Raw genomic sequence first — 23,692 nt, forward strand, 5'->3', positions numbered from 1 at the left:
CGCCAATATGAAACTATGTGTAATGATCGCGTCGCAAATGATTTTAAAACAAAACCATATGCCCAAAAATGAACCGTGTTAGATGGATGACTCATGGCACATGCTTGATTAGATCCAACCATGTGTGTGACATCCCATCACACACACTTATTAGCAGACGAGCCGTGCCCCCCCCCCCCCCCCCCCCCCCCCAGCATGTGTTGGAGTTCTGACCACAAATTTTCCGAGAGTCTACTATGAGTTTGAGGGGCGTGGGAGCGTCGTCTTCTCATAGTCCTTTATTATCTTATAAATTGGAGTTGTCGTTGTTGGCGGTGAGTTCACTCTCCCACTCCAGCCCAGTCTCGCTCATCCATCTAGAACCCATCGAATCCCTCCAACTTGAATCCTTTTTTTTCGCAATGGTGCTCCCGTCGTTGCTGTAATTACGCAAGTGCAGTGTTGGCTGCTTGATTGTGTTCCTTTTTGTGGTGTTGCACATGCATTGGTTGTTATATGCTAATAATGCAATACAACTAAATCATTTTTGCGGTTCCGTAGCAACGCACGAACATTATGCTAGTATATACCGTTAAAGAGTATTGTCAATATAGGCCACCATTCTGCTCAAGGACGAACTTTAGACCTCAAAGGCCAAGTGCTTTTATTCGATTAAATTATAGAAATTACATCACTGGAACGCTTTAACAGGAACTACACACTCTCGGAGAATTCAAACACTGGAGGCACGAAGGAAAGCAGGAACGTCACATTATTTTGCCTCAAATCAAAGTCTTGGGGAAAAGCTTCCACGGAAACTGTGGCACGCGTGTGGGTTTATTCCTTGACGGTGCGAGCAGAGTGGCATGGCATCTCAACTTCCTCATTCACTTAACCTGCAGCGACGAGTGAATTAAACCAGTGCATATTTCAGAAATTCAGCAAATGTACATGTTTGATGCAGACACCAAGAGTCAGAGAGATCAAACGTTGATGAGTTGTATATACCTCAGCTTTCTGCTCGTCGTCATACTTGGGGCGGACTTTGAACTCCACGTTGTTGAGGACCTTGTTCATGAGAATGTCCGCGGAGTCTATACCTGCAATGCAACGGAAGCAGCGGTGCCTCGTTAGCAAAGGAAAAACCGCATACATCTCAGATCACAGACCACCTCGCGTGAGGGGCCGGAAGAGGATAAGAGACCTGCAAGATAAGCTCCGTGGACGTAGCCGTTGTAGCGCTCGCTGGTGTGCTCCCCGGTGAAGTAGACCCGCCCGCCAACCGGCGCCTGCATGCGATCACAATCAATCAAGGTCAGAGCCGGGCCGGTGCCATGAATTCTGTGACGCTTAATTTTCACCATCGGCGCACTGTGTATGCGCGCGTGGCGGTGGCCTACTGGCCTGCGTACGTACCCGGAGCTGGTCGTACTCGTAGCGGTTGACGCCGACGGGCCAGTTGGAGTAGGAGCCCTTGAAGAAGCGGTTGGACCACCAGCGCGGCACGTAGATATCGGTGGCGTCGGGGACGTCCCGGTCGGGGAACATGTTCCGCAGCACGCCCACGGCCTCCGCCATCGTGACATTGTCGGGCTGCTGCTCGATCCGCCGCGACTCCACGTCCGTCACCGTCACCATCAGCACGTTGGCACCCGGGTACTCCTGCTCGAACGACTGCACAACAAAACGAGTAATTTTTCTTAACATCTTGGGTAGGTATCGATTTTTCCGTACTTCTGCACATAATGATCTTCCTTGTGTTATCTGTTACGCTACTGCTAGGCAGCTAGGGTTTGTTCACCTGCCACATCCCGTAGTAGCCTCTCCTGGAGCTGGCGTAGACGAAGAACTGCTTCCCGGGGCCCGTTGGCCAGAACTTCCTGGGGAACTTGAGGAAGATCTTGGTGTACACGCCCATGTCAAATCGGTAGATGGCAAGGATCTTCCATGCCTAGGTTGTTTAACGCACACACCAAAATTAATTGTACTGTTGCAGAGTGACGTTGGATGTGAACTTAAGAAAATTAATTAACCAACGTACTGGAAGCTGAGGCTTGAACTGTATGAGATCGCTTTGCAGGACCCCTATGCTCGCGGACACGATCACGTAGTCTGCGCTGTACGCTGAGTTGTCCTCCGTAGTCACCACCACGCCTCTCTGGTTGTAGGAGATCTCACGCACCACCTGCAATTTTGTGCATGCATGAATGCCCCTCCAAAATCACATAAAATGTCCAAATTTGTCCGAAATTATGGATTGTGCAGTTTTTTTTCCTTTCTTTTCTTTTGAGGATGTGCCGTGTTCTTTCAGCTGTACACTACTGCCATGTAACACATGGAAAACGGTTTCGGCGCAATTCATCATGTTTCACAATTTCTGTATAAATTTTGGACGGAATGAAAGTGACGGGAAAATATCACATGGAAACCAACATTCAAAGAAATCTTTGTGGAAACCATGTTCGAATGTTTCGAAAAATTCTTTTTTAAAAAAGGAATGTTAAAAGGCTGATGTTTTATTGCCTGCAAAATTCCAAGTTGAAATACCTTACGAGATGTGAGCTAAGAAAAAAAATAAATTCAACAATGAATAGTGATGTTATTGTCGCACTATTCAATGCTGGTTTTGTAATTTTTGTATAGCTCACATCCCGTGATGTGTTTGAACTTGGAATTTCACATGGCAATAGAACATTACCCTTAACATCCCGTGTTTTTTTTTGAGATTTTTTAAAAACTTAAAAACATATTTTCTACGTGATTTTCACGGACTTTCACCAATTGTTGGTTTACATGTGATAATCTCCCTGAAAGTGACATGGAGAATTCAGATAAAAGAAGCATGGTCAATAACCACTTTGTGTCCTTTGTAATTCAAATGAAAGTTTTCTCTTTGCAATCAAATTTTATAATTTTGCATAAATTTTACTACTCGACGGCATATGGCTTAGTCGACCTAGAAATGATTATTTCTTAGTCAACTGCTTGTTTCCATTAAATCGAAGTTTTTTCTATTCCTTGTGAACTTGCATGAATCACGGATCTGACAGTTCTCATGACTTGGAAATAATATTTTTAACACCATAATTGAGAACTAGTTTTTTTTAAACGGCGGCAAAAGATTCGCCCCATATAATTTAGAAATAATTATTTCAACAGACAAGCATAATCATTAGATGTAGATCAAATAAATGATTGCTTCTAATTACCGTAGTGCCTAGACTTTGGTCTGTAGCTAGAACTTTTCTCGCATGCTTATAAGAAAAGAAAGTCCTTTTACCCAAAACAGCGTCTGAATTTAGTTTCAGCTTTTGCAGGGAGATTTCCTTTCGTTTTGACACATCCTCTCCTAAAGTTTGAAAAGTTTGATTATTACACGTTTTATATTAATTTGTTACTCCCTCTGTGACCTAAAACGTCTCCTTACATTTGTTTAAGGAGGGAGTAGTAGTTAAAGTTCAATTTTTTTTATTATTACACGTTTTTTTTTTTGCATAAAACCATGATTACCTTGTTGAGCTTGACCCTAGGATCTATGATGTTCCCGGACTTGTCGGAACGCAGGTACTGGCCGGCGATGTGATATATGAGGGTCTCGAATCCCCGCTGATCGGCGACGAAGTGCGCATCGTCCCCGAAGTCGGCGAAGGTGGCCGTCGGCTCGGTGCCCTGCAGGCTGGTGACGCGCGGCGGCTCGGCGAACTCGTAGTCGTACCTGAAGTAGTCGAGCACCATGTCCACCGGCGTCGCCGGCCCGTTCGGCTGGCTGCAACGCACACAGAGACAGAGGGATCAAGCAAACCATGCATGACTGCCATGAAGCATGCATATGCAGTAGCTAGCTACGTACTGGTTGAAGAGGCGCTGCATGGCCAAGATGGACATGTCGTCGCGGCCGCTGGGATCCATCTTGGCGGCGAGCTTGCCGCCCAGCTCCTCCACCTCGTCGCCGCGGTCCATTCTCTTCTGCACGAACTCCTCGTCGTAAAGGCCACCGCTGCATAAAATCATAAAACCATGTTAGACGATCCGTCGATGAACTGCATGCATGTGTGCTGCAGCTGAAGAAATTAACAGTCTGTTGATCTGTACGTCGTCCTCCATTCCATGATTGTTCTGAAATTTGAGTTAATGCTTTGGTCCATCTTGTTTGTTACTATTTCGTCCATCATTCTGCGTGCGTGTCGTTTCCACACGGTTTGCACACCTCGCATCGTCACTGTCCCGCAGTTATTAGGTGGTGCCCATATCACTGAAAGCTTATGTTTTGGCGTTTTCCCCACGTGCGTTTTACCAGAGCTCCTACATGGTCATGCTCACGCCTCCGTGCGCGTGGGCTTGGGTACGTGTACATGTTTTCTTTCTCGTGTGTCCATGCCTCGACGTCTTTATAGTTTATGACTTTTATTTTATGCATGTCGTTAGTCTTTATATATGTTTCTTCATTCATCTTATGTATGCACGTACGCACGTAGCTTACCTCTCCTTGTAGACGTTGCCGACGACGCCGTCGAAGTCGGAGTAGAAGTTGCGGAGCTGGAGGCTGGCGTTGACCATGGGCCAGATGGGGTTGACCTTGTCCCCGTTGAGGCCCTCCACCCAGTTGGCCCCGATCTCCACGTTGAGGCCGCCGAAGTTGTGCTTGTGCATCCGCCCGCCCACGCGCTCCGTCGCCTCCAGGATCAGCAGGTCCCTCAACCCGGCGTCCCACAGCCGCTTCCCCGCCGAGATCCCTGCACGCACGCAAATGAAACATATACATAAAACGACGACGACGTACGTTCAATGCACGTACTGTATTAGCTAAGGATATTGCATGCATGCACGGGTGATATATATATATATATATATATATATATATATATATATATATATATATATATATATATATATATATATATATATATATATATATATATATATATATATACCGGACATGCCGGCGCCGACGATGATGACCCTGGGGCCTCTGCCGGCGGCGACGAGGGAGGCATGCTGTGCGGCTAGCAGCACTAGTGCCGCTATAGCAGTGACGAACGAGAGCTTCATCTCGATCTGTCCCTCTTCTCCCCTCGTTTAGTTTCGTCCAACGATGGACACTACTGTATTAGCACTGCTATAGCTAGTGAGGCTGCTGCCCTGCTCTCTAGCTCAGCCGGGGAGTGCACTTATATATACCCACACGAGATGCTGCCCTTGTGTCGAAAGAAATATCAGATTTTTTTTAAAAAAAAATCGGAATTTAAGACGCGGGAACCACACACGTTCCCAAGAGTTAATAATTTGTACCGTGGCCACCAAATCCAGTGGTCATGGACACCTGGACGGAGACAGGGGCCGGTGTGGTGTCGACCTTATCTTATTTGTTTTCCTCGGCGATGAGCCCTTTTTTCTTGTGAAAATGAGTGATTTGGCTAGATTAGACAGCTGCGGCAATCTCCAACACACAATTGTTTTTATTTATTAGGTGCCTTTCCTGCGTTCCACAAAGGGTGTGGCTAGGTCTCAGTCGACTGAGACTTAACCAAGTGTCAGTCAAGTGAGAATAGTACTCCATTCGTTTATACTGAGACATAGTATAGTACTCCATCTGTTTCTAAATATGTCTTTTTAGACATTTCAAATGGGCAACAACATACGGATGTATGTAGACATATTTTAAAGCATAGATTCATTCATTTTGCTTCATATGTAGTCACTTATTGAAATCTCTAGAAATATTTATATTTGGGAACAAAGGGAGTATATACGAAAATACGAAAAACCTAAAAATAAAAGATCAAACGAATATAGCGTCGTCGACTGAGACATAATTAACCAGTTATGTCGACCGAGACTTATCAAAACTGTTCCACAAAATTAAGGGGAACATGCTGGTCATGCGGTTTTTTCTGAACAATAAAAAAAGTCGATAAATAGTAATTAAGGGATTGTTGGTTGAGACTAAAGTTTGGCCAATTTAAGTGGGTCTCTTGTTTAAGACATACCTCATGCAATATGCATTTTTGCTACACTAACGACCCACATCACTTTAGTGTGGCGAGATTTGTCTTCAATTTTATTGAACTACTCTTATGCAAGTTTGGCCATATATATGCGGTGAAGTATGGCATTGTTAATCCTAGAACTAAACAGCCGCTGAATCAAATATGGTGAGATTAATATGGAAGCACGTCGTTAAAATAAAAATATATAATTTTTCGATAGTCTGTACACTAAACCTGGAGGTTTGCAAATCTACTCCGGGAATAATAGCTACTCTAATGCTGGTAGCATATGTGTTCACTTTTTTACAGAAGCTCCAAGTCCATGAAATTTAAAGTTCGAAGCCGAAGAGCCCTACTCAGCAAAGAGTTGTCTTTGACTATAATAGACTGTAAATATTGTAATAGTAGGCATATTTGGGTTGTAATAGACTATGTACAGATTGTAGTAGACTTAGTGTTATTTGATGAACTAAGAGCATCTCCAACAGCCGCGCAACGCGCCGCGCGCTAAAAGTCGCGATACAACGCCAGGTTAGCCAGTTTTTGCATGCAGCGCGCTGGCTCCAGCGGTCGCCGCAAATTAAACGCGCCCACGCCGCTCCAGCAGGCGCGCTATATTTCAGTTTTTTCTACTACATATTTGGTTTCGTAGGTAGTTCTCCTGCTACATATTTGGTTTCGTAGATAGTTCTCCTACTACTATTTGTCCGACTCGGACTCTGTCTCAGTGATGTCCTCCTCCGACGTCGGAGCGTAGGCGTCAAGGAACCGCTCGTCGCCGGAGTTCCAGGAGGACGCATCTCCTAGCGCTTGATTGTATTTAGCGACCGGCTTCCGCATTCGCTTGTCCTCACGATAGTCGGCTCGCTCCTCTCTCCTCTTCGCCCTCCTTGCCCTCCTCTGGGCGAAGAACTGTTCCTCGTTGGTGTCTTCCGGAAAGCGATGACTCCACAGCGCCATGGCTTGCTCGTCCATCTCGGCCAGCCTGAGACGATGCTCCCGCCTCCGGTGCTTGCGATCATCATCGTCAGTGAGAAGCCGCGGAAAAGGCGCCAACTCCTGTGCGTGCTCCCGCGTCGCCACGTCGGCGAAGTTCATGTCCTGACGGGACCGCAGGAGGCGCCACGCCGCAGCGTCGTACGCGCGGGCGCCCTCCTGGACGGTGTCGAAAGTTCTGAGACGGAGCCGCATGCCGCCGCCCGACCGAATCTCGGCGGAGTAGGTGCTGGACGGACGCACGCGGACGCCGCGGTAGCCCGTACCTCCCCAGCGCCGAGGCGGCATCGTGGCGCGGTGGTGGCGTGTCGGCGGCAGAGCGCGGCAGGGGGCGATGGAGAGACGGAGAGAGAGGCAAAGAGTGATGGAGAGAGCGGCGGAGGCGCTACAATTTATAGACGCGCCGGACGCAGCGCGCTAAATATAACGCACGAGCGGCCGCCTTTTCCCGCGCGCGCGCAATCGTTTCCCGCGCGCGCTAGTTTCGCGCCATTGTTGGAGCACGCGAAAACGTCCCGCGCGCGCTATAAAGCCAATTTACCCTGTGCGCGCGTTTTTTGACGCGGCTGTTGGAGATGCTCTAACGTCCATGTATCTACATCATTCATTTGTTGAAGGTATTGGCTTGATATATACTCCGTTTTATGGAGAAGAAGGGCTGACGCGGCACTGTGGGTTCCCCTGCATCTTCTGCAATACGATTATATGTGTGTGAATCTAAGGGTGTAGAGGGCTGGGAGACCCTCTTCCTGCATCTCGACACTCGCATCCCATGTCAAGATGATCAGGGTGATACAGTGTCTGCATGCATGAAGATATACGTATGCATGCATATGTTTTGAACCCTAACTCCTGGGTACTCCTCTTTTCCCATCCTCCCTTTGCCCATGACAGTACATGTGTTGGGGTTCAGATTGCATGTTGCAATCCAGATCCAGCGAGCTCTTGGTTGACAGGGGGCAACAGATCTTATCGCCTAGCTCAAGATACAGGGTCGTGGTGGCTTTGGGTGCTATGGTGGTCGGCGTTGTCTCTGGCCTTGGCATGAGCGCGGCTGTTGTATGTCGACTAGGCTATACTGGTGACCTTGGGAGGAAGGACACAGCTGGGTGAAGTGTTACCGGCGGTATCACGGAGGTCGTCGACGGTGGTGATGTCCTATTGGGCCTGCAGTGCACGTGGCAAGCCTAACAAGTACGTACTCCTTAACAAGTTAGTCCGGCTTGCTAAACTCGTTATCACCCCTCAAAAAATGCTACTCCATCGACCGTCGTGATTCCTGCTTTTTTTCACCACTTCAGACCATAGTTTTAAATAGCTAGCTATAGCCCTGCTATAGCCGTTTGAAAGTGTTGCCGCTAAATGATTTCATGTACAATTTGCTGCTATAGCTCCGCTATAGCACAGCTATAACTGTTTTTAAGAATCACTGCTAAATACTATAGCCCGCTATTTTAAAACATTGCTTCAGACAGGCGACACCAGATTAATTGGGTTGGCCGTCCGGGCCTGCTTTCCGGCAGGCGCTTGGCGCGGAGTGCAGGGTACCGGCGGTAGTTGATGTTGATCGGCGTCTCTGTGCTCGCAATGAAGTTTTTCTTTTGTTGTTTGCTCGCAATAATTACACTACCTTTTTAGGAGAAATACAATTACACTATTGAATATATATATATATATATACCAGATGAAAATATATTCTATGATAAATCTGATAATTTTGATTTGGTATTCTAGATGCTGATAAAAACTTCTATAAACTTGTTCAGAGTTTATAAGATTTTTTTTAAGAAAATCTAGTACGCACTGTGTTTTAGGACCGAGGGAGTAATGAGAAGATGAAAGTAATGAATAGATGAAGTATTATAAGAGCAACTCTAGCATAATCGTCATACTGGTCCAATCACCATAACAACCGTCCCTGCATTGATTTGGCCAAAAAGCCGGTCTAGTAGATTTGCTATCCCGCAACCCATCATCAATTTTTTGGAGGGCACTCCAAAAATCACCCTAGGCCTCTATATTTGGAGGTTGGGGAGGCAATATAGCGCTTCCTCCATCTATCAAATTTTTGGTGTCATGGACATTTCAGGATGTGACCCCTTCCGCCGCCATCCATAGCTCGTGTCGACATTGTCTGTTACCACCTTCTACCCCGTACCACCACGATCTGGCACGACTCAACCCTGTTGAACCGTTACTGGACCTACTACATGTCGGTGCAGCCCCACGCCTGCCTCTAGCCATGCGACCGACCACCGCCATGGTCGCGCCGCAGGACGTCGATGCGGGCATCTTCTGCTGTCGATTCACCCTCCCATGGCTTCCCGGGGAGGGTGGCGTCACTCGCTGACACCATCTGTCATCGCTAACTCAATCTTCCACATTGTCAGTGCGTCATACTGGCCCTGTGGTGCATGTAGCAAGCCTAACCGAGTTACTACGGATGCAACAGTGGCAAGCCAATGCACAAATTAAACTTTCTTTGTCTCGAATATGCATATAGCATGTGTGTCATTTTATAAAGAGAGGGAAAAGGGCATAGAGAACCCTCCACCGATGTGGCAATTACAAATTACATGCTACACCTCCACTGTTAGTCGACTCCATACTCACACTTCAACTCATACAGACGACTACTCACGCCTATTCCACGTACTCAACCTACCAAAGAAGCCCTCTACACCGCCCTTCATGAGCCCTGCATTCCACCAGGCGCGTCCTTCCTGCTCCACACGACGCATGGCCTTGGCAATCTCCAGTATAGCACCATCAGACTAGTCATAATGGGGAGTAACTTAGAATAGTAACATCACATTTTACTAGGCTATATTACTACCTTTACAGTGGGTAGTAACATATATGTGTTGTCATGTTATGGTTCATTTATTAGCCTATAGACTCATATTATTTTGGTATCTGTGATGTTACAGTAACTAGCTAAGTTACCACCGTCACCTTTCTCATCATTAAATATATGCCACATAAGTAAAATTATCTTGAAAAGTGTAATGTTACTAGTGATGTTACTCCCACTATGGGTAGTCTCAAAGACCATTGTGCATTCCATGCTTCCACGGCTCCCAAAGACCAAGCAAGATGATTGCCCGACTCGTCCTGATGCTTAGGCCCTGCTTCGCTCTACTTCGGCACTAGTCGGATACACAAATTAAACTAACTGCACCATGACCCAAATAAAAATAATTTCTCTAATAGTATTGAATACGAAGCAGGGTGGATGGGGCGCCGCTTTGCATCCCTGCAAGCTACAGTGCTCCTGAACAAGTTAGCCCGGCTTGCTAAACTCGTTATCTCGCTAGCTCGAACGTCTGTTCGGCCTGCAGTGCACCTAGTAACGAACGGATGAAGAAATCCCGTGATGGAGGCAGGAGAGCGGACGTCCTTGTGTGCCACAGTGCAGTAATAGCGTTGATGGTTGCATTAGGAGTGAGTCTTAGAAAGAAAGAGAAAAAAAAAGAGAGAGATCGGGAGAAAGTGGCGCGTCCCTCTCGCTGTCTGCAAGGTATATTAAACTCGCAGTGGCATGCAGGGGTACCAGCTTATAGGCATAGAAATCATCAACGTACGTGAAGTCGTGAATGTGTGGTCATCCGATGGCCGAGAAGCGCCGAGCTATCCGAATCCGAGATGATGATCGATCCGCCACGTTTAAGATGAGGCGCCAAGCTGAAAGGTTGTGTTTCACCGGACGCCACATTTCCAGGGCCGGGAGAAAGACCGTTTCGTCCGTTGGCTGCTGCTCCTTGGATGGATGTGACATGTGAGTGTGAGCTCACGTCGGTGTGAACTCAACAGACTGGAAATTGATGAAACATATCGTGTAAAATTGTAGGCTTGGCTCTTGGATATAGGAAGGGCCGCTCCCAGCCGCCCAGCACATTTCGAAGATTAAAAAGAATCCATTCTGACCAACCGTTGGTTTTCAATCAAAGCGTCAGTCTCCATCTTCAACCCCCGTCCAAACTAATTCGGCCGTCGGCTGATGGCCGCAAATTAACCAAAGGAAAAGTTGTGCCTACATCCAAGTACCCATGACGAACAGTAAATTTATAACAAATAGCAAAAAAAGTGAAACTTCATGGCATTGATTATGAACTGATATCTTAGGCGCTTGTAAAGTTTGATGGTCAAATAACATCATATGAACTCTATACAAACTAAATACAAATTTCCCTCAAACAGTGCACATAACAAAAAAGACATATTGCTGAAAACCGGCCGTGGCTTGAGAAAATCCCAATAGGACGCATTTGAGCAATTTGTGATAAATGTATCGTTCAACATCTGAACTCCTTAGAAATGGAAAGTTAGGGTTGCTTCCAGTGGTGGGCCTACCTTTGGAGGGAGAGTTGTGGAAAGGCAATCAGTTTTATTTATAATTTGCTACTAGTTTTTATGTGAATTATTATGCTTTCTTTGCAGGTGAAATTATGCTAACAATCAAAACAAATTGGAGATATAAAATAAAAACTTATGGCATCATTAGAAAACACTGCAACAAAGGCGCTTCTAGTATATGTGTATGGATGCAGATTTCCAAAAAAGCAGAACAATCAGGTAGAATGTACCATAGGTAGAAGACATAGAAGACAAAACTTATGGAGTAATCTACACTTGGATGACCCACACAAATGTCGCAAAATCACTCTAAAAATAGCGACCCCTTGACTCCTTATATTGGACTGTGCTCTGTCCATTTTGAATCTGCATGGATATGGATATATCCGATCCATGAGTGGCGCCAACGAATTCGGGATAGGCGGTAAAAATAGCTCGGTGTGGCCGTTGCGTGGCTTTAAATAGACCAGTGCATGGATAAAGCACCCCCTTTTTTTACCTCCCTCCCCGCTTTGTCACTGCTCACCACTACAACCCGTAGAGTAATTTAACTTAGGCTGATACAAGGATCCACAATTTACTGCACATTAGTCTTCCATTTCGGCAAAGGTAACTCGCATGATTCATTCTCCACGTACGTCTTTCTTGTGTTCAGATTTTTTCGTGGGGTTTGTATGAGAGGTTTCTGGGTAGACGATGACAGTAATTTTGTTAACATTTCTAGTACGATGTTCGTTGTTTCACCGGTTCTTGGTTCTGATCAAACGTTCGTTGGAATGGTAGAGGTCGATCGAGATTGCCGTCGTCGTGGCTCGGTCGATGGGGGGCAGCATGGAGGAGCAGCTGCAGGTGCCGGCGGCGGCGAAGAAGATCGCGGTGCCGTTGAAGAAGCACCACCCCAACCTCCACGTGGCCCACGCCGGCGCGGGCAAGGGCAGCGGGGAGGCGCCGGCGGTGATGGTGACCACGCCCAAGGCGGCGTCGCAGGCGCCGAAGCACGCGCACCTGCTGGCGAGCCCCCGGGCGTGCCTCTGCTCGCCGACGACGCACGCCGGGTCGTTCCGGTGCAGGCTCCACCGCGCCGGCGCCGGCCTCCACGAGATGGGCAAGAAGACCAGCCCCGGCGCGTGACGCGCGCGCCCACCCGTCCGCACATTCTTGTTTCTGTTTTGCTTCGTTGGATGGGTGGTGTGCAGTGCATGGAAAGGGAAAAGTTTTTTTTTTCTCTCCTTCGTTTTGGATCCTCTATTTGCGTCGACGGGGAACTTCATCTGGTTCTACAGTCGACGATTATGAATGTTGATCGATTCCGTACCCGATGGGAACCGGCCACCTGTATATATAACAAAGTGTACATAACTGCCGGTTCAGGGATGGGCAATTGCAAGGTTAGTCTTTCTAGGGGTGGGGGACGAGGTGGTAAGATGAACGATTTTTTCCCCGAAACTAAGGACCCCTCCCTCTGGCGGCGGCGATTAGGGTTTCGACGTGGAACACGACGGCGCTCGCTGATCTCGTCGGCGAGGCGTGCGGGGCTTGGATCGGGCGCGATGGCATCATCTCAGCCTGTTGACGCCAACCAGAAGGATGGGGGGAAGGGCTCCCCTCGGTCAGCAAGAACACATCTGGAAGAGGCGCTGGGGAAGTTGGATATCTCTGAAGAAGAAGCCACGCCTCTGGTTCTGGATGATCGTGTGGAAGGAGGCCCGGCGAAGTGGTTGCTGGCAGGCAAGATCTTGCACCGTAATCTGTACCATATCCAGACGATCACCAACGCCCTTCGCCCGGCTTGGGGCAATCCAAGGGGACTACAGTTCCGCTCTGCTGGTCCTAACATGTTTGTGGCTGAGTTTGAGAATCAACGAGATAGAGATCGAGTTTGGAGTGGATCACCGTGGCACCTGAACAAAAATGTTGTGATTCTAGCGGAGTTTGAAGATTGTATGAGGCCGGATGAATTGAAATTTGACAAGCTCCAAGTGTGGGCTAGGGTTTTAAACCTCCCATACAATCTTCGTGATGATGCATGGGCTGGACCTATTGCTAGACAGATTGACCCCAAGGCGCAGCTAGCAAAGTTTGATCACATCGGGGGCTATCTGCGGGTAGGGTTACCATTGAAGTGGACAAGCCTCTGAGAAGATGGATATTAATTGACTCGGCCAGGAGGAAGAGGGTTGATCCCTATGATATTCAGTATGAGCAAATCCCTTACTTTTGCTTCTCCTGCGGCCGCCTTGGACACTCGGAGCTGCACTGCCCTACACCGGGGACCCGAGACGCAAACGGCGACTTGCCGTTCGGGGCCAAGCTGAGGGCTGCTGACGAGTCCAAAAAACCAGCCACTAGTGACAACTCTTCCCGGAGCCAGAATTCAGAGCAGAGCAGCAAGAACAATACTAGGAATTCTTGCTCTAAGGAAGATGCAGGGGTAGAGGTAACTTCACCTGTGAAGAACAGGCAGCAGTATAAGAGGAAGGAGGGGCCGAATCCAGTATACAAACCAAAACAGCAGCTCCTCCTTACTTCGGGCCAGGGCGAACACAACAAGAATTCAGAAGACCCAATCATATCTGATGGTAAGCTAGACGACAAGGAGGGGGAGGGGAGAGAGTTTGCACGTGAGCCAAAGAAGAAGAAGCCTACACCTGAAAATTCGGCAGAGACCGCGGCGCGGTCCTGCTCGTCCCAATGAGATGCATGAGTTGGAACTGCCGGGGGCTTGGGAACCCCGAGGAAGTTCGAGAGCTTCGCAGTTTAGTGAAGCAATAAGGACCCTCTCTTCTCTTCGTCATGGAGACAAAGATTAGAGGCAAGCGTGTTGAATTTCTGAAATATGGACTTGGTTTTAGTGGCTGCTATGCAGTCGACAGTGAAGGGTTGGGCGGAGGTATTGGTCTGTTCTGGACAAAGGATATTTCAGTTGAGCTGAAGAATTTTAGTACCAGTCATATTGACGTGATGGTGAAGGATTTGAATCAAAACTCTCTGGAGTGGCGATTCACATGATTTTATGGCGCTCCTAGAGTGGAAAACCGACATCATAGTTGGCGCTTTCTGCGCACCTTATTCGGTATTCCACACTCGGCGTGGCTGTGCATGGGGGACTTCAACGAGACGCTTTTCGCATCAGAACACTTCAGTAGAACACCCAGGCCGGAGGGGCAGATGCGAGCTTTTCGGGAGGTTATAGATGACTGTATGTTACAAGACCTTGGCTGGTCAGGCTGTGCGTACACATGGGATAACAGGCAAGCAGGCATGTCCAATGTCAAAGCAAGGCTGGATAGAGCCTTTGCAAATGAGGAGTTTCGGCAACATTATGAGTATATCCGAGTGAAGCATCTTGCGGCATGTGAATCGGATCACTGTTTTGTTGTAGCGGATGTGCAAGCTTCTCTGCCGGGTAGATCTCAGCATACATAGCAGTTTAGATATGAAAATGTTTGGCAAACACACATGGATTATGATCAGCTTGTGTCAGAAACATGGCGTGGTCATGCTCGCGCCCCGAGACTGCAAGGTATATCAGATTCGCTTGATCTTCTCAGACGCACTCTTGGTCCATGGGGAGCAAAGGAGTTCGGGTGCCTCACACGTACGGTGAGACAGCTTCAGAAAAAGTTGAATAAGCTCTGGAGTGAGTCTGTTGGACGTGGCCCGACAGATGAAGAGAAACGTACGGTCACAAAACTCCGGGAGGCTATGCATCAGGAAGAGATATGGATGAAACAACACTCGCGTGTCCGTTGGTTACGCGAAGGAGATCATAATACTTCCTACTTTCAAGCACAAGCAGCAGTGAGAAAACGCATAAATAGAATTGTCGATCTCAGGCGTCAGGACGGCTCGGTTTGTGCAACAGAAAGAGAGGACAAGGAGGAAGTGCAAGCTTTTTACCAGAACTTGTATGAGTCCCAAGGTTTTTATGATGTTAATAATTTGTTGAACTTTGTTCCGGTGAAAGTAACACAGGCTATGAATGATCTTATGAATAAACCATATGATGCAACCGAGGTGAGGGAGGCTCTATTCCAAATGGCGGCCTCCAAAGCCCCGGGCATTGATGGGTTTACGGCGGGTTTTTATCAACGTCACTGGAGTGTTATCTAGGAGGACGTGACATGAGCAGTTTTGGATTTTCTAAATGGGGGTGACATGCCTACCGGACTTAACGACACTTCGATCACTCTTATTCCCAAGGTACGGCATCCACAGACAATTCTTCAATACCGCCCTATAGCTCTCTGTCCGGTTCTGTATAAGATTGTTGCCAAGGCAATCACTAATCGCATGCGGAGTATTATGGATGAAATTATTAGTGAAGAACAGAGTGCCTTTGTTCCTGGACGCTTGATCACCAACAATGTGTTAGTTGCATACGAAAGTGTGCACACAATGAAGCGGAGGAAGAAGGGGAAGAATTATTCCTGTGCGGTCAAGCTTGACATGATGAAAGCGTACGATAGAGTCGAATGGCACTACCTGGAGGCCATCATGTTGAGATTGGGTTTCTCTATGAGTTTTACTAGACTCGTTATGAAGTGTGTATCTTCTGTCAGATTCTCGATTCGGGTCAATGGGGAGCTTCTCCCTTTTTTCACCCCTTCGAAAGGTTTGCGGCAGGGAGATCCCGTATCACCATATTTATTTCTAATTTGTGCAGAGGGCTTATCTTCTTTGATCAAGTCATATGATGGGGGATATATTGACAGGGGGATCAGAGCTAGCTTCAGATCATCTTGGGTCAGTCATTTATTGTTTGCAGATGACAGTCTTATATTCATCAGTGCAAGTGGACAAAGTGCGGACAGATTGAATACGATTCTGGAGATTTATGGCAATGCCTCCGGACAGAGGGTTAATAGAGACAAAAGCGCAATTTACTTCAGTACAAACACCCCTGATTCGGTGCGGCAAACAATCAAGGCGATGCTGGACATTCAGGTTGAGGCCTTTAGCGAGAGGTACCTGGGTCTTCCTACTGCTGTGGGGCGCATCACAAGTGAAACTTTCGACCACATTGGTGACATGGCTCGAGGGAAGATGCAAGGGTGGTCTGAACGTTTATTGGCATGTGCAGGCAGAGAAACATTGATGAAATCAGTGGTGCAATCCATACCAACGTTTAGTATGAGCACTTTTCTTCTAACCAAGAAGGTATGCAAGAGTGTTACCTCCCCAATGGCAATTTTTTTGGAGCAGCTCTCTTGACAGGAAGGCAATGCATTGGGTCTCATGGGAACAATTGACGACGCCAAAGTGCAAAGGGGGCATGGGCTTTAGGGGCATGCACCAGTTTAATCTAGCTATGTTGGGCAAACAAGGGTGGAGGCTGCTCACACAGCCAGATACATTGTGCTCAAGGGTGCTAAAAGGACGGTACTTCCCGGAAGTTGATTTCATGGATGCTACGCTGCCCAAGTCAGCTTCCAAGACTTGGCGGGCGATTATGGCGGGCAGGGAAGCTCTCCAAGCCGGTTTGATCAAAAGAATTGGAGATGGCACATCCACTTCTATATGGACTGACAGATGGATTCCGGGAACCATCTCCATGATGCCACTGCTGCAACCATCGCCTACCACACTCGACAAGGTCTCTGATCTGATAGATAGTGATAACTGGTCATGGCGACAGCAGGTGGTCCGAGACAATTTCATTGCGCCAGATGCCCAGACCATTCTTAATATTCCATTGCAAGGCGGTGGTGAAGATTTTCTCGCTTGGGCGCTCGATAAGTCAGGCAACTATACCGTCAAGACGGCGTACCGTGCTCTTACTACTCAGAAAAGAGCGTTTAGCTCTAGAGGAAGGGACGGATACCGGTACTTCACGGGATGATCAACAGTTGTGGTCTGCACTTTGGAAGCTCAATGTTGTCCCGAAGGTGAGGGTGTTCTGGTGGAGAGTTATCCGCGGCATTCGTCCAGATGAGCACACACTCAAGAGGCGGCATATAAGTGAGATTAGCAGATGCAATATCTGCTTAGCTAGAGATGAAGACCTCCAACATGCGTTGATGTACTGTTCGCATGCGAAGAGGTTCTGGCACGAGGCTCGGTCATGGTTTGATCTTCATCTACCTCGGCTCCATCCAGACTCTTGGGCGAGGGATATATTATGTCATGATCGTTTCTCAGAGAAGGACAGGTCACTGATCATTACGATCATGTGGGCCATTTGGCACTCCCGCAACAAAATCAAACACAATGAGGAAGGAACATATCCGGCAACATCAATGCGTCTGACGAGAGAGGCTCTCGCCATTCTAGATCTTCCTCGAAATCTTACTATGACCATGGCGAGGCATGGGTGGCGGCCACCTGAGTTTGATCACATTTCTATCACTACAGATGGCGCCATTTACTTCGACACAAGCACTGGAGGTGCAGGTGGTGTGGCTCGTTCGGCAACCAAGATGTTAGGAGCTTGGTGTAAACCATACATGGGAATCACCGATCCCCTCTTGGCTGAAGCTTATGCACTTCGTGACGGGGTGTTGTTTGCAAGACTTCGAGGCTTCACACATGTGATAATGGAAGTAGACTGCATGAAGATGGTTGATCTCTGGAATTCTCGCCACAATTCGAGATCTATTGTGGCACCTATGTTAGTTCAGATTGGAGAGCTAGCTCGTGATTTTTCTCTTTTTGTTGTTCAACATGTAAATCGGTCAGCGAATGTTCCGGCTCATCTATGTGCTAAGCGTGCTTGCACATTGCATGTAACGGAAAGCTGCCTTGATGAGACTCCCAGCTTCCTTGTGACAAGCCTTATGGTTAACTGTCCAAGGAATGCTCTTGTTTGAATAAAGCTCTCTGAATTGATTGCAAAAAAAAAGGGATGGGCAATTGCACAGCTCTAGTAGATCAAAAAGTTTCAGAATATACCTCGCCAAAAAAAAAGTTTCAGAATATTTTTATATATACGCCTGGAAGGAAAAAAAAATCAACTGTTGACAGTGGGATTTGAACCCACGCCCTTTCGGACCAGAGCCTTAATCTGGCGCCTTAGACCAACTCGGCCATATCAACTTGTTGGCAAAAAATCCTCCCGCAGAGATCATGAACGCTTTCTACCATCATCCTTCTTAACTACCCCTTGTTAAAACATTTTCTGAACCTGTCTCTCAATTTCGTTCTAATTTGAGATCCCACTAGGTATTACTCCCTCTGCTCCAAATTACTTGTCACAGGAATAGATGTATCTAGATGCATTTTAGTTTTAGATACATCCATTTCTGCGACGAGTAATTTGGAACGGAGGGAGTAGCTAATTTGTATAGGGACTAAGCATCATGTAAAACTAACATGGCGCACAGCACCTGATAACCTGGCCACCTAGCTCTGTGCAGTCTGCTCATCTGATGATAACGAAGAAGCGGGCAGAGGTGACACGCTACAAAACCAGAGCATAGCAAAGAAAATGGCAACCAAGAATATGCTACAGAGCAGGCGCACTATATTCAGATTTCGGAGCCACATAGTTGTAGGTTATATATCACTAGTACGTAACACTGGTCTTTAAGTAACAGGATAAATAACACTGGTCTTTAGGTAACAGGATAAATAACACTGGTCTTTAAGTATGTTTCAACTTTCACCTACCATGTCCTTGAGTAGGTGAAAGTTGAAACATACATGTAAGGTCTTTTTTTGATGAAAACCTGAAATGTGCCCTATCTCAAGAAAATGCATACCTACAAACATGTGTTTCCCAAAAGGCTCGGATCGATCATGTGAACATATAGCGAATTAAACCGTGTGTTCAGCAACGAAGAAAAGGGTCGTCGATGGCAAGGTCCAGTGCTTTCTGCAAGTTCCAAGCACCGTCCACTTTGGGCGACACCAGCAACACTTTAGAGGCCCATGCTCGAAACTGAGGACACCCGCATCTGTCTATAATCTCATTCACCTCGACCGCTGAAGTAATTTTTTCGTCGAACGGCACAAGCAGCAAAGACTCAAGCTCTTGCGCATCCCTGGCGATGAACTTGAGGAATTCAAATTCTTTTTGATTCCCTCGGAACTTGTGGAAAACCATTTTCTTGACGCGTGATTTCCAGCATCTAACTGCACTGACCTCCTCCCAGAACTTGGCATGGTGCTCCCAAGTGGGTTGATAGGCAGTTGAGGACGGAGCATGTAGGGCAGACTGCATATTCATACCAGTGGGTGAACAATTCAGTTGCATATATGGATCAGGATGATATACAGTGTTATAGCATCGTGTCTGGTGCCGAACAATGTTGTATTTCCGTCATTCATGTAACGGAAAGGGGTAATGCCCGTTAAAAAAAGGTATTTATAGCATTGCGAAATGACTGACTGACTGAAGGAATTGGATGATATATACCTCAATGTGTAGGATTGAGATGTTGGGGAAGCATCCGAGGAAGCTGGCTAGCATCTTGACCTCGCTCAAGATACGGAAATTCACTTTCAAGGCCAATATCCTGACGCCTGGAACCACAGCGCATCTGCTCGTCATTGTGTCAGTCTGAAATGTCGTGCACCACGAAAAAGATAAGATACCACACGTTAAATGTTCAATAGTCATCAAGAAAATCATGATTGATGGATCAAAGCATACTGAATAATTTCACAGGTTGAGAGAGAGAGATGGAGAGGTAGCCATACCTCGACGACACTGTCACCAATCTGCAGCTTGTGAACTCTTGGCTCCAGGTACCCGAGCACTCGCAGGTTGGGTGCACAAGCAATGTTGATCCTCACACAATCGCACCCAGCAATAGGCGGCTCCAAAATGATGAGGCGCTCCAAGAGTGGCGCGTCCATCACGGCGAACTTCTCCATGGTGGACACCCCTACAAGCACACACCGGAGGCTTTGGCTGCGGAGATGGACGCGCTTGGGCGAATTGCGGGCCAGCGTAAGGGTGTGCAGAACGGGGCTGGCAGCGAGCAAGTAATCCAGGTCATGTTCGGCCATGCCGATACTTGTCATGTCGAGTTTCCGGAGGTGGGGGAGAAAGGCGTCGGCGCTGCGGGAGAGGGCGACGGGGAACCTCCATAAGGACAGCGAGAGGCACTGGGGCGAGGAGGAGCGGAGGATGTCGGCGGGGAGGCGCGCGTAGACGTAGTACTTGTTAAAGAGGGCGAGTTCCTGGGTGCCCTTGGCGGCGAGGAGGCGCGGCCAGTGGGCGAGCTCACGGTTCAGGTAGGCTGGCCTGCAGTCGGTGAGGAGGACGGCGCGGAAGGGGCCCGGGTGGTCGGCGAGGACTCGGACAACGGAGGCGGCGCGCGTGGGCTCCGGGAGGTGGGCGTCGTCGAGGACGAGAGGGGTGGAGCGCCATAGGTGGCGCCAGCGGGAGGCGAGGACGGCGGTGCGGGCGGCGTCTGTGACGGGGAGGCGCGAGATGATCTGGCGGAGGAGGTCTTCGTGGAGGGCGCTGATGCGGTCCTCGCCGTCGTAGCCCGCGGCGGAGAGGAGGGCGGCGGCGCCGTCGCCCATGGTGGCGACTGGCGAGGGTTTCGGTTTGATTTCGGCCGGAGCGGAGGAGCGAGCCGGAAATGGGTTCCTAGAGGCTCACTCTGTGCATTTAAAAACCGAACCAAAAAACCATACCGAAAATAGACCGAACCAAACCAATTTTATGGTTTTTATGGTTTCTGGTTTCGGTATGGTATAAACTTTTCATACTGATTTGAACTTGGTTTTTATGGTATATACTGGAAAACCGAACGGTTAACCGAATAAACCGAAGTAAAAAATAAATTTATATTTCTTAAGATGAACAACCATATAAGTTGTTATTTTTTTTACATGAGTCAAATGCACTACTAAGCACGTAATTTTTTTCTTGTAACATAGTCATTTTTCTATTTTTAAAATGCTAAGCACGTCCATAACCATCAACAGATGAATCAATGCATGCATATATACTTATATATATAGTCATATACTATTTGTGTAGAATAGTATGTGTTTTGAGTCATAAATTTGCTAATTATTATTACGGCATTTCCAAATTCGCGTCAACTTTGGTTTTTATGGTATATATCGAAAACATACCAAAATAATTTGATATATACCGAAACCGAACTGTATTTTAATTTTATACCATATTTATCGAAGTATTAATACCATACAAACTGAAAAACCGTATAAATCAAACTATGTAAACCGAATAAACCGAACGCACAGGGTGACTAGCGGCCCACCAAGCGGCCCCTGCCCACTCACCAGGAATAAGCTCGTTTTAAGAAATTTTATTTATTCAACACATGATATGATTTTCTTTAAACCATTTAGTTTTTTTTGCAGGTATCTAAACCCTCTAGTTTACAGTAAAGGATTTCTATTGTTATATGGGATTCATATTCTTTGCATTTTAAAGGAAAAAAGGTTAGCTACGACCTAATGGATTTTTTTATCTTATTATTGACATCGACTCCCTCCGTCCCATAATGTAAGACGTGTCAAAAAACGTCTTACATTATAAGATGGAGAAAGTGTTTTTCTAGATACATGTCATTTCATTTTCTATAACTTTCTTATTCCTATCTTTACGAATGATTAACTGAAGGGTGGTATTGACATTGTACTTAGATACTTAATTCTTGTGTCTAACTTCAAAATTATATCTACTTTGAAACGAAGGGAGTACACTTTTAGCTAGGTCCATCTTAACCGTAAACACTAGCATGGACTAATTTCTACCTATGGTATATTTAGAAAAAAAATTGGGGAGGGGGGGGGGAGGGAGGGTGAAAGTGGTGTCTCTTCCTTCTATAAGCACAACATTGCAAGAGCATGTGCTTTTGTGCGAGCATGTTACAACCTGAACTAACAATTTCCCTTGGCTAGTTGTAACCATATCTCCAACCCTAATTTCATTATAAAGCCGGCCTAAATGACCCATTGCTATGGAATTTTAGGCCACTCCAATATCCCCTGCCATCCCATCCCCTAGACCTACAAGTGTGTTATAGAGGTGCTACGGACTTGCCCCCCATCATCCACTAATCCACCACTCCCCTCTGCGTTTTGGGGTGTGGACTCCCTCACTCTCCCATTTCCAATCAAATCTCACCAAACTCAGCATGTAGCTTTAATTATGTAGAATTTATCTGTAGGTGTAGCAAACCTCTTCTCATTCTTAGGCAGGAGAATGTGGTGGTGAAGGTTGCCAACATATTTGTTTCATGACGTGCATTGGTGCCACCATAGGAGCTGGATTGCTGCTATGTTTCCTCATACTCCAGATCTGGACAAGCTAGGCTGTGTGGGTTCTTTAGGCTGGAAGATTCAGCTCCCTGATGGCTATGGGCAGCCAAAGTAGTTCCCCACCCCACCCCACCCCCTCGAATTTCATTTAACAAACACCTATAAAATAGGATAGTCGCACACACAATATAATAGAGACAACAACATAAACATGAAGGTGGTGTTCTTCTCCAATTATTCAAATCTCATAATAAGAGTCAATGTATATGATCATATAGCCATACCTCTAAAAATATAATAGATCACTAGGACGTGTTGGAAGAAATGCTAAACTTTTTCTTGGAAAGGAAAATAGGTCTTCTATATGCAAATTCCCTAAAGGAACGAAGCCAAAGCTTCACAGGATTTTAGGACTTCGAATCCATCGAATTGATTGCGCGAAGACATGAGTGCAAGATAGCACTTCATATTTCGTACAAGCAGATTTCAGGCGGCTTTTTTGGTGCATTTTATGTGCTAGTTTTCATTGGTTTTCTGTGTTTCTTTAGCGGTTTTCTTGCTTTTCCATTTTTGGTTTTATGTGTCCGTTTTCAATGGTTTTCTTTTGGGATTCAGTTTTCTGTGTTTCTTTACCGGTTTTTTTTGGATTTTTTAAAAGATTTTTTAAACATTGTACATTTTTAGTATACATAAGGAGTATTTTTTATAGACGTTCAACATTTTCTAAATACATGACACATTTTTCGTATACATCTAAAACATTATTACATACACATTTACCATGTTTAAAATAAAATACTAACATTTTTTCAAATACGTGTTAAACATTTTTCAGATACACTTTGAAACAGTTTTTAGAATGATATGAAACATTGTATAAACATTTTCTTTAAATGCCTCAGACATATTCTTGAAACACCCAAACATATTTGTAAATGTAATGCACATTTTTTCCTGAATGGAACGAAACATCTTTTTGAATTTTACGAACACTTTTTTACATTGCATAAACATTTTCTAAAATATCACTTACATTTTTTTTGAAACATGTGTGCTAACAATTACGCTAACATTTTTTTTGCACTGCGCTAAAAAATTTAAATTCATGGTTTTAAAATATTTTAAGTAAATTTAAGTTTTGGAATATATGTATTTATAATATTTTCGAAAATATAAATAAATAA

At 46.3% G+C, this 23,692-nt stretch overlaps 4 protein-coding genes and 1 non-coding gene across 6 annotated transcripts; 1 reads left to right on the top strand and 4 right to left on the bottom strand.

Annotated features, from left to right (window-relative positions):
• Positions 1-606: 606 nt before the first annotated feature.
• Positions 607-5,145, bottom strand: LOC125522541 (polyamine oxidase 7). 2 transcript variants are annotated; one of them, XM_048687592.2, is made up of 10 exons: positions 4,911-5,144; positions 4,460-4,712; positions 3,830-3,976; positions 3,490-3,745; positions 2,021-2,164; positions 1,781-1,930; positions 1,396-1,653; positions 1,184-1,268; positions 988-1,079; positions 607-875 (listed from the first exon to the last, which is right to left on the bottom strand). In XM_048687592.2, the coding sequence occupies exons 1-10, from the start codon at positions 5,026-5,028 to the stop codon at positions 867-869; spliced, it is 1,512 nt and encodes a 503-aa protein (XP_048543549.1). In that variant the 5' UTR covers positions 5,029-5,144; the 3' UTR covers positions 607-866. The 2 variants fall into 2 exon arrangements, with proteins under 2 accessions (XP_048543549.1, XP_087391367.1); XM_087535241.1 differs by lacking the exon at positions 607-875 and having other exon boundaries at positions 1,024-1,268; positions 4,911-5,145.
• A 1,520-nt stretch (positions 5,146-6,665) lies between these two features.
• Positions 6,666-7,250, bottom strand: LOC147960462 (uncharacterized). The gene has a single exon (XM_087533364.1). It carries the CDS (start codon positions 7,248-7,250, stop codon positions 6,666-6,668), a length of 585 nt encoding a protein of 194 aa, XP_087389490.1.
• Positions 7,251-11,796: 4,546 nt separating this feature from the next.
• On the top strand, positions 11,797-12,692 carry LOC125522097 (uncharacterized). The gene is made up of 2 exons (XM_087535570.1): positions 11,797-11,927; positions 12,104-12,692. The coding sequence occupies exon 2, from the start codon at positions 12,138-12,140 to the stop codon at positions 12,447-12,449; it is 312 nt and encodes a 103-aa protein (XP_087391696.1). The 5' UTR covers positions 11,797-11,927; positions 12,104-12,137; the 3' UTR covers positions 12,450-12,692.
• Positions 12,693-18,272: 5,580 nt separating this feature from the next.
• Positions 18,273-18,353, bottom strand: TRNAL-AAG (transfer RNA leucine (anticodon AAG)). Its single transcript has one exon. It is a non-coding gene; the product is annotated as a tRNA-Leu (tRNA).
• A 447-nt stretch (positions 18,354-18,800) lies between these two features.
• LOC125522960 (FBD-associated F-box protein At5g60610-like) lies at positions 18,801-20,982 on the bottom strand. The gene is made up of 3 exons (XM_048688002.2): positions 19,959-20,982; positions 19,675-19,818; positions 18,801-19,473 (listed from the first exon to the last, which is right to left on the bottom strand). The coding sequence occupies exons 1-3, from the start codon at positions 20,790-20,792 to the stop codon at positions 19,087-19,089; spliced, it is 1,365 nt and encodes a 454-aa protein (XP_048543959.2). The 5' UTR covers positions 20,793-20,982; the 3' UTR covers positions 18,801-19,086.
• Positions 20,983-23,692: the final 2,710 nt, after the last annotated feature.

The sequence above is a fragment of the Triticum urartu genome, chromosome 7A, assembly GCF_056163025.1.
Source record: "Triticum urartu cultivar PI428250 chromosome 7A, HENAU_Tu73, whole genome shotgun sequence".
Taxonomy (NCBI): domain Eukaryota; kingdom Viridiplantae; phylum Streptophyta; class Magnoliopsida; order Poales; family Poaceae; genus Triticum; species Triticum urartu.